The sequence below is a fragment of the Corvus hawaiiensis genome, chromosome Z (genome assembly GCF_020740725.1).
Source record: "Corvus hawaiiensis isolate bCorHaw1 chromosome Z, bCorHaw1.pri.cur, whole genome shotgun sequence".
NCBI classification, from domain to species: domain Eukaryota; kingdom Metazoa; phylum Chordata; class Aves; order Passeriformes; family Corvidae; genus Corvus; species Corvus hawaiiensis.
This window is the reverse complement of record NC_063255.1, coordinates 33,848,735-33,862,145: the sequence shown is the minus strand read 5'-3', so window position 1 is coordinate 33,862,145 and position 13,411 is coordinate 33,848,735. Positions and strand designations below refer to the sequence as shown.

Here is a 13,411-nt window from a genome sequence, read left to right as displayed (position 1 = left end):
CCCTGAAGGACACCTCAAGATAGTAGGATCACTCAGAACGAAGTTAGATGAAAGCAACCATCCATACTCGTTAACATGGCACAGGAGAGTGTCAAGATTTTTTCATCTGAATGAAATCATATTATTCAAAGTCAGATTTAAACATTTAGATCCTTTAGGATATAAATCATGTGGTCCTCTGCTAAAATGAAATTTAGTAAAACAAACCAAAAGTAATTGACTCAATAAGCACCTATGTAATAGCTGGAGAGAGTTCTTCTTACAATGAAATGAGCTAATATACAAGACTAATGAAAATACTATCACAAGTTTTCCCTTTGGCACCTTGAGAAAAGGCTTAGGAAAAAAAAAAACCTTCTTTAGTTAGGCATATATATTATAATATGTTGATAGCAAAATAGTCTTCTGTGCTTTCTGATGCTTTTTGATAAATTGTTTCAAGAGTTAAAACAATTTATAGTAATGAACTACTTAAAATTTGGTAACACACAGTACTCCTGTGTCATTCAAGGTTTTCTTTACTGTGGGTTGCTATGACTTTAGGTTCTCATGTCAACTGTTTTCATAACTGATGTGCTTTTGTTGTGCTTTTTCCTTTGTTTGTTTTTAATTTAAATAAATTAAAACAAAAAATTACAGAAAATTCAGTGGGGTGGCAATTATTGTTTACATTTCATAGGAATTTGTTTTCTAGTCACTGATGTCCTACACCAATATTATTTTTGCAGATAACATAAGTCTAATCTTACTATACTCCCTCTTGAGTGTTTTCCTAATGATATGGTATGAAAGCAAGTTTGTTGCATGGAAGCATGCAAACAGTATGCCAGGACTTTGCATGCAGTAGCTGTTAGGATTTAAAGAAATCTTATTGACGTTTACAGCATGTATTACATACAGATTGCTGCCAAAATCAAACACTGGTATGTGAAATACTCACAATGTTAAGCTGTAAGTTCTCTCCTTCCTCAAAAACAAGAGGCTCACAACATCTGCACTGTCTTTTTGGCTTTGTAGGTAAAAAATATAACTGATATATGCATGTTTAATGACGGACCATTACTCTAGAAAGTGCTATTTCTGAGACTCTTCATACTACAATTCTGATTAAATAGGAAAAAGCTGACTCAATTTTCATTCATCGTTTGTTTACTCTAGTTTTAACTATAGCTCTCTTGATCAACAATACCAACAAGCTGCAAGCCATATAAGCAGATGATAAGAACAAGGGAGATGGTTTATACTTACCATCATCAATGACAGCTTGCCACTGGTGCACATGCTTCTGATATGAAGATCTGATACTGAAAGCTTGGCACTGCCAGTCCCTAAAGGCAGGAACACCAGCAGGACAAGAAGGATTTTCACATACCCTATACTGCATTGTGGGCCCATGACACTCTCCTTCAAGGCCTGAACTAGAAAAGATGGCATAAATACAACCCTTTACTGTTGGCAATATTTTGTCAGATTTACAGTATAGTTTATTTATGCTAGACACAAACTCAAAATAGCAGGGTTTTTTTTGACACTTAGCATCCAGAAATCACCCATAAGAAATCAAAGTCACAGAACAAAACATGTTTGCCTTCTCTTTGTACCGGTTATGTTACATATAAGGAGGGATGGGTGCTAAGCCATAATTTACACTTAGCCTCAAGGAAGCATTCAGACTAGTAGGAGTTCAGTAAGGAGAAGCACAGCTGCAGTTTTGATATAGTTGAGATGATTTTTCTCTACCTGGGCTAAGCCAAAGGGGCTACTGAAAGGAAGCAACACCTGCAGATTTGCTACCTCTCCTTTTTCACTTTTAACAAGTGTAGTGTTACAGGGTTCAGACAAATGCTTTGTTTCTTTTTGGTCACTTCAGTTGTGCTTCCAGGTCCTAACGAACAAATACAAAAGAAGAGAGAACTGCAGAAACTGGAGCTAATTATTTGGAACCTTGCCTGGAAAAATGAATTCATGAGAGTGAAATTAAGAAATCTGTAAATTCTAGAAATAGCTTTAATGTATACAGCTGAAAGAGGTGTTTAGATGGCATGAACTATGAAAGCATTCTGCATACCTGAATTTCTGTTAAACTTATGCTTACATGCTTCTGTATAGTCATATCCAACTTTTCTGCAACATTCTTTATGCAAATTTATCTTTTTTAATCCTCCTGTCTATTTTGCCCCAAAATCTGCTATAATGTCTTCCATAATTCTTCATTTCCCCCTTTTGTTGTTGTATTATTATTTATTTAAAACCATTGACTCGACTCTTACCCACTCTGGTTTAGTCTTCCCTATACTTGCCTTCATTACTCTACTCTGTTCCCACTTCTATGCCTATTTTTCTTTTTCACTTGGTGTATAAATAACCCACAAAAATCAAGTTGGTACTGAGTAATTAAAAGGAAAATACCTTTTAGCTGGTCACTGAGACATAGCGAAACAAATTTCATTCAAGTCAAAAGTAAAAATCCCTTTATCTCCAATGGCAGAAGGCTTTCATTTTCACAAGATAGGGAACCTAAATTCTGTTTCCAGAGAGTCTATCTAAATGTCTGAGAAACTGGCAGAAAGGTCTCTTTGTAAAAGTTTCAATTCCTTGGTTCTCCAGATGAGATGCAGAAGTCAATCTTCTACAGTTAAAAAATTTAAAGACTAGAATTACACCCTGATGATCTGCAAGTCGGAAATTGTGAATTTAAGTTTCTGTTGCTTCTTCAGGTGAAGCTTAAAAAGAAAGTTTTATTCTTCCATTAATATTATCTAGGCTCTTGACAGAAGCAGAAAAGGTGAAAAATAGTGTTGCCATGCGATAAAAAAACTGAAATACCTCTTCTTCTAAGTTTTTCAGTATACAAAAAGTATTAATTGCTTAGGTAAAGGCCAATTGTTTCTTCATGGTTTCTGTACTCATTTAAGTTTTGTTCAGAAATTCTGATGAAAAGAAATGGAAACCTGAACTTGTTTTTACCCAGGGCATTTGCGTTGTCGACTACTGATTCCAGTGTTGCAAGTACGGCTACAAGTGCTCCACGCGCTCCACTCTCCCTCCATGTGCTCCGCAAAAGAGGTCCGATTGATACAATCTCCAGCCTTACACCACTAGGGGAAAATTCAGCTCTTATGTAAAAAAAATCAAGGCATATGCAAAACAATTCACTTCTCCACAAGCACATGGAAGCACAACATAAACACGTGGTTCAACATACAGTTTTCGTATCAGTCAGATATATTTTTGCCTAGTGTTCCCCAAAGCTTTTTTGTCTATCCTAGTAAATGCAGCAGCCAGAGACCTTTCTCTGGTTCAGTGGCCAAGGAGCAGATTCAGTTCTTGTCCATAACCTCAAAAATAAGTTAATTTCCAATGAAGGATGCCTCCTAGAAAAGGTATCCAGACTATGATGTCTCCCTTAATTTGAGTTGAGGCACTGCCTAACAAAGCATTTTGGGGTCCAGTCCAAACCTATTGCAGGGATCATCATCCTGCTGAACTGTATAGATGATCACAGCACAGTGTCCAGGGCTGTTCTCAGGAGTTGCTTGTTTCAGCATGACAGTTCCCACCAGCAGGAACTTCATTGTCCCTGACTATCCAGTGACAATTTCAATAGAAAAATATATTAAAAAGTAATAGAGAAAATAAGATTTTATTCACAGCTTGTATTCAAAGATAAAATGGAAGCTTCAAGAAGCTGGTGTTGAGAAAGTCAAAAGAATTTCTGTCATTTATTTAAATAGTAATAATAAACTCAACGATCTTGCATGCATATATCATTTCCCAGGACAACCGCAATTTCTCACTCAAAAACTATCTCATCACTATTGTTATGCTCTGTAACCTATGTTGATATCTCATAAAAATCATCATAAACTCTGCAGAAATTAGTGCTTTACCAAATTAACCAGCTATCTGTCATGTGTATTATGAAGTAGAGGTATTTTCCAATCGTAACAATTTCACCATTCTGTGATTCAGCAATTACAAAGCAATGAGGCTACAAGTAGACAACAAACACTTAATGTCATTAACATCAATAATTTAACTAATTTCTTTTTTCATTCTGAACTGTTGGTGAATGACTGTTATCAATGGAAAAAGTTCACAAAGAAGTCTCCTATTTATAGCAAAACAAAATGTGTCACTAATGCACTCAATAAAGGCTTTTGGTACTTTTAGAACACACCTCTGTAACTTTTAGTCTCTGTGCTAAATCCTTATCTGGTAACCTTTTCACCTGCTGGCCTTCACTGATCAGTTGATCCTAATTTTCTCTCAAATCATCACATTAAAATGATGGCATAATTATACCACTTTTGAAAAGTATTCATGTTCAATGGCTTCACCTTTATATTAGATTTTTAACCAGAAACTGTAAATTTTGTAATGCTCTTGGATGTTTCAAATCAAAAATGCTCATATCTATTTAAAGGTATTGCTTCAGATAAAATATGGATTTTTCTATAGACATACCATCTGCCCTATATGGAGTCTGAGGGATGCTTATAAATCCTTGACTTAAACCCCAGACAGGTTGGACAGGCTATGCAAATGGCATTTCCATCACTTCCTAAGATCCCAAGAGGAGCACAAGACAACAGTAATTCATCTCCACAATACCACTAAAAGAACCCAAAGCCAGTGATTTGTGTAACCTAAAGCCCATCTTGGACAGATAACAAACAAGAAGAATAATTCTTCCTCATCCCCTGGGATGGTTTGGTAAAGTCTGCTTAGTTTTTTACTGCTATACATAAAAAAGGCATCTCTATAGCCTGGCTCAATAAGCCATTTTAATTACAATCAGTAATTCTGAGTAATCTTTGTAAGAGGTTCTGCTTTCTTATTCCATAGCATGGGCAGCCCAGTCTCAATGTAAAACATGTGATATCAAACAACAGAAATGTCCCTTATGTTCCAGATGTTGACTTCAGACAGTATCACTACAAATTTTATCAGAATTAAAATATTGAAGCAATTGTCATTATTTTCGAGATATGAACAGAAATAAAACCTGGGTTTCCTTTCACATATAAAATTATATTTTTTGAAAATTTTATCTTAGTTGATTGATTTGATTTTAGGAGAATGATGAGAGTTCTGGTGAATGTAATATGACTCAAAAGAGTAAATCACTCCTGTGGGAAATTGCTGTCGGCACAGTATCAGGAAAATCCCAAGACATATGTACGCTCTTTCTCTGTTATCTATCTGGGGTTTATTTATATTCACTTACAGATATATACAAAGATTACAGATTATTTGAACTGGAAAACTCTTGAAGGACATTTAATGTACGTCTGACTTGGGTGACCATTTAATTATCTGTGATGGCATACTTTTAATGGCATTTGTCACTCTTTTACATGCACTTACACTATAAATATTTCATTACAAAACTTATCCTGAAAGGTTTTAACACAAATCTGTATCAATTCTTTCAAAAAGACTTTTTCCAAATCTTAAATCATAGCTGAGAACTCTGTATCTTTAAAATCTTAAGTTTCTAGTTATAGTTAGAAGAGCAACAATTGCATTCTATTCATAAATATGATACAAATTGAGAAAGATTTTTAAATAAAACAGCATAAATACTAAAACAACTGTCTCTTTGGCTAACTTTTTTTTAATTCACTGGTTTTAGGGAAATGTTCTTTTTTTCACATCTATATTATAAAATACATCACATATAATACATTCAACTATACTTAGTTTATTTTTATGATAATTGAGGCAAATAGGAACTTAAAAGAAGTGCAAAGACCTATTCAGTTTGTTTCCTTAACTATTAGATGTTCAGTATAGTTGATATTACTTTTCCACCAGAGGCATACCTTTCCAGTGTCACAATCTGTTCCATCCATTGGTGGATCCAGTTTAGTTTTGCATTCCTTCTCACTTTCCACCTTACACCACAACCCAGTGCAAATGACATGCTGAAAACCAAACAAAGAGTAAGCACAAAATCTATCCTATGCAAAATTTCTTTCTGCATGCAGTCTACTAATGTTGTCTAAATTTACTAGTTTGATGGTACTGAAATATGTTTAAAGACACATTAAACATGCAAAAAACCCCAAGTGGGCAGAGTGTCCTCAGACTTTTACTAATCATGCTTCTCTAGGACTTCTAGATCCCTCCTGTTTGTGCCATCCCAATGACTGCTGCTATCACACTCTTCCAATGATTCATAATTCCTCTAGAATTCATTTATTACTCCAGAAAAACAAAATTCCAAAAGCCATCGAACCTGATCTCCACAAAGAAGACATAAAGTAACCTGACAAATGAAGTATTTTTGCTGGAAAGAAGAGACAGGATATGACAGGGGTTCAAGTCAGCAGTGAATTTTAGAGATGGAAAGAAAAGCTGCTCATTCTGTCCCTCAGAAGTATAAGAACAAAAGAGTTTTTACTTTACTCAAAAGAAAGCACAGCCTTGCAGGATGCTGGCTCACATTTCCCTGAATTTCCTTGGCAGCTTTCCCTATTTTTCTCTAAAAAGTCCTCCTTCTCCCATGGTTTTCAGTCATGACTTCATTCTCCTTGCTGTCTGTTCCCCCCTTAACAATAAACCAAGTGGAAGTGAAGAGACGTCACATGGGGCTGAACTGTGGCCTGAATATTATTGCATAGGCACAGTGATCCTCCTCAATATGTATATTGCCCAAAGAGGGGCAAGAAGGATCAGGAGAGGGGAATGCATTGCAAGGAGGATAAAAGATACAGAACAGCTGGGTTTTTTAAACCAGGGCTGCCAGAAGACCTGCTTTTTCTGAGTGAAATGATTTGTTATATCGGTACTCCCAGTATGAGTCTCTGTGTCATTTACACTACGCATGAAAAACGTGTCATAAATCTTATGCTACCTTGAGAAAAGACTAAAAGCAGACGAAACGTAATTCAACAAAAGACTGTGTCTGAACCAGGAAACAGGGCAGTTCCAGTGGGAGTCTTGCACATAAAAATATCTGTAACATCAGTTGTCAAAAATAGTCAAAAATTGTAGAGGTCTGAAGCATTGTATAGAAACGAGACAGGATGGCAGCAGTCAGACTCACTCCTAATTCATCGTGTAAGAGTTTTTTGCTGAAGCTGAGCTAACAACACAACAACCAGCTTATGCATGTCTCCAAAAAACAGCTACAGAAGTTCTATCCTGTTCCTGGGTAATCTTAGCAAGCATTTTTCAAGTAACAAACTGTAATTTCTGTTCTTGTCTATTGTTCTTTAAACAATGTAGATGATGACAATAGTAGATGAGATAGAGTATCAGATGTTCATGACAAAGTACTTCCATACCAAGTATGAAATGAGAGACATACTGTTGGAACTACTCCACAAAAATATATGTTAATATAATGTTATTAATAAATATTTTTTGGAATACCTATAAGTCTTCATTTCTGAGTGACTAAAATGGTGGAAAAGCTATCCAGATTTATCCAATTTTTAAAAAAAATAGAGTCAAATTTTCTCTTGTGTTTTCACATTTTTAAGTACATTATCATTCTTTTTTTTCCCTAAACACTTTGACCTTATGGCTTACAACAAACAGCTCTTTACATATTTAGAAACAATTCTTCTAAATACAGAGAGGCATTAAGTCAGATTTACGGGGTTTGGAGTATTTTGGGTACCTAAACACAAAGATATACTTGAACCTTGTAAACTAAATGAAGTAAATCAAATCAAGACACTTTGCTTGCTAATCTGCATTGTATGCATGTTACTGTTTCTACAAATACTTGTATACCACCTCCGTACGAACCCAGGGAAGCCTAACTTCCTCAGACAGAAACTACTTTGAGCTGTAAGTGAACTGTATTCTAAAAACACTCACTTCACCAATTGTTAAAATAAGCATTCAATATTAGTAACTTTAATATTCCCCAAACCCAAGAAAAACTAAAATTTGTGGTTTACTTGTAAGGCTTTATTCTCAGCTTTTCATTTCAGTCAAATCACAAATAGACTCTTTAGTTACAGTTCAGACTGTATTTCTGTTCCAGAGGTATGAGATATGGAGATTACTGTCAGCATCTAAGTTTTGACATTTAAGGATTTCTGTATAAGGCCAGGCAAATGTGACACACCATGTGGGTTTTTCATTAGCAACCTGCAATGAAGCAGATCCGGACTGATTTGAAAACAAACAGAAATCTGGAGGCCAGTGTCAATGTTACAGTCACTCCAAAATCAGGGCACTTATACACCAGGATTTTACTCCTCTGGGGAGAAACTTTCCTCAGTCAAAATCAATATATCTAAGCTAACATTCACAAAGGTTTACTAGTTCTCTATGAAAAGTACAGTTCAACGACCATTACAGCTTTCTAGGCGAGCCAAGGGAAGGAACAGATATTGGAGATTAAAAGTTTACAATTGTGATATTAGACTATTCACAATCTGTAAAATATTTCTCTGCATGGACACTGGAAAACAAAATATTGCCAAGCACATACAAAGGACCTTTTTTTAAAAGAATGTGTTAGTCATGAGGTTTTAACAGCAAAAGCTTGTAAAATAAAACATGAAAGTCACAATGTACTATAGAAGTAGCAAAGGTCACTCCAGCTTTGGAGTTTTGTGGGGGTTTTGTGTCTGTTTGGAGTTTTTTAATTAAAATAGAGAGGCAGGTGTATGTGAATCAGAAGGATGCATTTCCAATCATAAAAGCATATGGAAAGAAAGTTCAGTTGAGAGGAATGACCAGACTGGGAATGACAAAAAGGGAATCTTAGAACAGTATTTGTGTGAAGTCAAGATTGTTTAGAATGTGGTGGTTGAGATGAGGACAGATATTTCACCAGGACTATAGCATTTCCATTACTTTTGTCCTTTTCATTTTGATCTTTCCCTGAAATGCCTTAAAAATCACCATGAAATACAACCACTCTCCTACTTTGCAAAGCTCACAGCTGTGTTATGACAAGAACTGTTTTAGTGGAACTGACCAGATAGCATTCACATCCTGGACTTTAATCTTAAAAGCCAATATTTAATAGTTCAACAATTGCATTAAATTGTCAAGCTTTACAATCCCATTTAATCACCAGGAACTACTTCTGGGCCATGATCTCACTATCTCTTATGTGAAAAAATGTTAGGATCTAATTGATTCTTGCATGAGACATTATGGGCATAAAAGCAAACTTGGCTCCCTTACAAAGTAAGCATTGAGATATGGTATAAATCTTGAACCTGGAGATCCACTTACGCTTTTCTAGGGTCTAAAAATTTTGCTTAAGATATGAAAAAAAAGGCTTTGAAATAAAGATGAAAAGGAAAAAATAAAGTCTGGACACCTTTTATGAAAGGGGAATGGGAGGGCTTCACTTAGGAAAATATAGGATTAGGATCTCAGTGGTTCCTTCAGTTCTTTACTTCATTCAATAAATTAAATTATAAAGAGGAATTCTTTATAGCAAGGGAATATCATTAGCATCAGTAGTATTTCTCAGAGGTTGCCATGTAATGTATCAGTAAAGTGCAAACTGAAAGTGCTCCTCAGTACTAATAGTTGTAGAAAATTACATCTCAGCACAAATGCACTACTGATTGTACCAATGATATCTGTAGAATTATTTTTCATCATTACCCCATTGTTTTCTTAGTTGAATGTCTGTTACACGTGAAACACAGTTGCTTAATGTAGAAGACAGTATGGAATTCTGCTCATTAAATCATCTTCCAGTCTCAAAATACATAAGATTGTGACATAGTTCATAATTTATCATTTACACAGTTATACTGAAGTGCATGAACTGTTCTGCAAGTAGAACATGTCCAAAAAATCCTGGGCTATAAATTGCTGGATTTACTGACATTTAAATGAACCTTCGAGGAGTGTGTTTCTCTCATTTCCTGGCTTGTGGACAACAACTATAACCATAATAAACTGCCAGTTACTGGCAGAGTAGGAGACACTATACAGAGGTTAAAGGAAGTAGTCTGGATATCACAGAATATTCAGTGGCAACCTATGCATAATTAAATAATTATTGTAATAAAGTAATACAATAACTAATGAAATACTGCATTCAATTTAGAAAGGTCTTCTAAATGTTGATTTCTCCAATGGCAGCCACAATAATTTGCATAATGAACAAAAAGAAATTTGAGTCATTTTTATATTAAGTAAAATGCAATTATATGCAAGGTTAGATTCAACATATTTGTTTTTTGTATCTAACATCTTTTTATTTCTGAAGAAGATGATAAAATGAGATACTGAGTAAGAGTGCTTCACAGTTAGATGATGTTGGTGTTGCACAGTTCACGTGCTAGAACTCATGAAGGATTTCTGGAAAGTTTAAATGGTTCGGTTCTAGCCCAATTCAAATGGTAACTTCTTTTTCCTCCTTTCACTTCCTAAACAGGAAGAAAACATGTAAGAGAAGGATGACTTTCTTATCCTCTGGGCTGTGCTCTATCCATTGCTCTGAGTTTCCCCTTCACGAAAGAAACATTATTTCTATTATTTAGAAGTTCTATATCTAATTGGACTAGCAGGAAACTTCCCTAAAGGATGAGATAAATTGAAGACCCACAGCAGGGAACAAAAGAAGAAGATCTGAATATGGTGCCTAAGCTTGCTCTAAGTAGCTCATCAGGTCTAGAAACTGAGGATCAAGTTTCTTGGATTTTTTTTTTTGTTGCAAGGAAGGTAAAAGTGTAAATTTTGCTTCCAGATAAAAGAACACAGAAGAAAACCAACAAGGTGATTTTACAGAGGTCTCAAGGAAGCTTTGGAAAATTTCTATCTCACCACTCTCACCATGTTTTCTCAATTTTGTCCTTTGTGTTGTTTATTCATGTGTATGTAATTTCTAATAGATCAAAGGTTCTTAAAATTCATTGCAATAATGTCTCGGTTCAACATTTCATTATACCATTTCCACTTCAGGGTTGGCAGTTTTGCAGAGGATTTTGGAAAAACTGCAGACGGTTCTTCCCCTTGCTCTCTTCTCAGAAACTGTTATTGGCCTCTCTTTTTCTAACTGTTAAGACCATAAGATTATCAAGTAACACATTCAGTTTTATGACAAGAACTAAAATTAAATTGCAGTTTGTCAGGAAAAAAGAATAGTTGAAATGAACACAGGCCTTTTTTATTGTCTTGAATCATTACTATATTCTTTCTTCACAGCAAACCCACATTATACTTGGATTTAAATTAAAATTGTATACTGATACAAATATTTAATAGGAAATTTCTGACAATTTTAATATAAGTATAAATATTTAATACAAATATAAAGCAATGATCCAGTAAGTAGGAAAAAGCAGAATAATTTAGTTAGCTTAAAATAAGTGATTTAGCTGAAAGGTGTTCTCTTACATACAGAATGTCAGAAGAGGGGACCACAATTGAAGATGACTAGAAATGGACAATAAGGTGTGAGCACCTAGAACCTAAGTAATCTCTGTGCAAACAGTTGAACACTACCTGGGTAATATTCACTGAATTTAATTTCCTAACATTTCTAAAATAATTATGTAAACAAAGAAACCTCAGAGTCAGGAAGTCAAAAGAATATTCACTGCATCTATGAAAAAAACACAACAAGCACAGGACAACTTGACTATCTGAATTTAAATATCTGAAGTAGAACAAAACACAAAGGTAATAAGAAAGGGATTTATCCAGACAAATGAAAAGCATACAAAGGTATTATGCAACAGCAAGTCTTGGCTCAGCAAAGTTTTTGTCTCTTCAACTACTTTTGAGAATCTTTCAACATTAAAGAAGACCTACAAGAAATACTAAACACTCTGCCATTTTCTTACTCAAAATAGACCTTAGAAAATGAAAAACAGAAATCGCATCCTTCAATTGAAAACAATGTACTAAAAAGCAAGAAACAGGTTGAAATTCATGAAAAAAGCCCTTGGAAGTAATGAAGAACATTTGTAGAACTGTGACATAGAGTTTTACTGCTCATGGCCAGAGTGAAAATGTTTTCGATAAGGCAGCTAAAACAAAATCCAGAAACTATGGCTTTTTTTTTCTCTTCAACTCTACCACTCTCAGCATGCCTTAGTTGTACATGTACTGTAATGTTTCCTTTGAGGGTCTTTTAGATAAAGATTAGTCTCAGTGAAAGTCTCTGAAGAAATAGTACTATGTCCAAACTGAAAACAGGAAGAGAACTGAAGAACTAAAGGGAAAAGGAATTATGTTTTCCTATTTAGTACTCCTAACCTTTTCAGGCTATCTGCCCACTGATTCTGATGGAATTTTATTTCACAGTTCCTCTAGTCCCTGCTCTATCAATCCATACTCCAAGCTCGTTATTTATTTGTATATCATCTTCCCACCTTGTCTTGGTAAGTGTCTTAAGGGCTTCCAAAATGTTTAGTCTCTCCTGTTGATGTTAAAAAAGGTTGACTTTTCTCCGTAAAAACCGTTCTGAAACTGCTTCTTCAATCAGATGTCTACTAGTATCAGTTCATAAAATTAGGAAGACCTGTTCAATTTTGCTAATCTGTCTTTTTAAGGTTAATATCTAGTGACACTGCTTCACACTGCTGATGAAGCAACATCAGCAAACTGACTTAAGTACTGGAACTCCTCTCGTCATGGCACTGTACAGCTCTGCCTGGGCTCACAGGGGCTTCCTGGGAGGTGCAGAGAGCCCAGCTAACACCACTATTACTCCTCCAAGCACAGCATAATCTTCTGAACGTTAGAAATGGCCAGTCAGTACCCAAACCATAATAAAATGGAACCCAAGTAATAAATTGCAGATATTCCACTTGCTGCAACAAGAAGTCTTAACACTATGACATCTTTTGTTTCTAAAGTGCAACGAAAGTATCAATAAAACACATTTCAGGGTATCCAGAGACCCAAAGCACGACTTACAAGAAAAACAAATGAAAATGTGCATATTAATTTTTAGAAAGCAAATGTAAAATTCTTATTTCAAAGGTGCTACATTCTCTACCAAACACATGTACAAAAGCTATTCTTACACAAAAATTGGATGGCAGATGTATTTTCTGAAGTACAGACACAGTCTTACCTGCATTTCTTGGCAAAAGGAAGCAGTTGGTCCAAAAAGAATCTGACACTGCTCATCGGCAGTGTATGTCATTCCTGGGAGCTTAGAGGGAATAATCACAGAATTGAGGCTCTGAGGATTCGTCTGTACCAGACAGTTACTGGCCTTTGACCTGGTAATATGCAGAGATTCATATGCTGAGCAATCCAAGAGTCTGATTGCCACACCAACTTAAACTTGCATACAACATTTGAAATACGTGGACAATTACAATTTTTTTATTCATCAGCATTGGGCTGCTTCTCATGTTTAAACTGATATGGCCCACTTGTTATAAGTTGATGTATTCTGTTGCACATTTGCAGAAAGATAATCTAATCTATCAACATTTCAGAAAAGTACTGGCCA

The 13,411-nt window shown here is 35.2% G+C and overlaps 1 protein-coding gene across 1 annotated transcript in view; it reads right to left on the bottom strand.

The window, feature by feature from the left end:
• ADAMTS19 (ADAM metallopeptidase with thrombospondin type 1 motif 19) overlaps positions 1 to 13,411 on the bottom strand; it is a 135,106-nt gene that overhangs the window by 40,919 nt on the left and 80,776 nt on the right. The window contains exons 10-13 of the mRNA XM_048292123.1: positions 13,025 to 13,175; positions 5,829 to 5,930; positions 2,968 to 3,098; positions 1,249 to 1,418 (exon numbers count right to left, since the gene is read on the bottom strand). Coding sequence (XP_048148080.1) covers positions 1,249 to 1,418; positions 2,968 to 3,098; positions 5,829 to 5,930; positions 13,025 to 13,175 — 554 coding nt within the window. The remainder of the gene's footprint in view (positions 1 to 1,248; positions 1,419 to 2,967; positions 3,099 to 5,828; positions 5,931 to 13,024; positions 13,176 to 13,411) is intronic.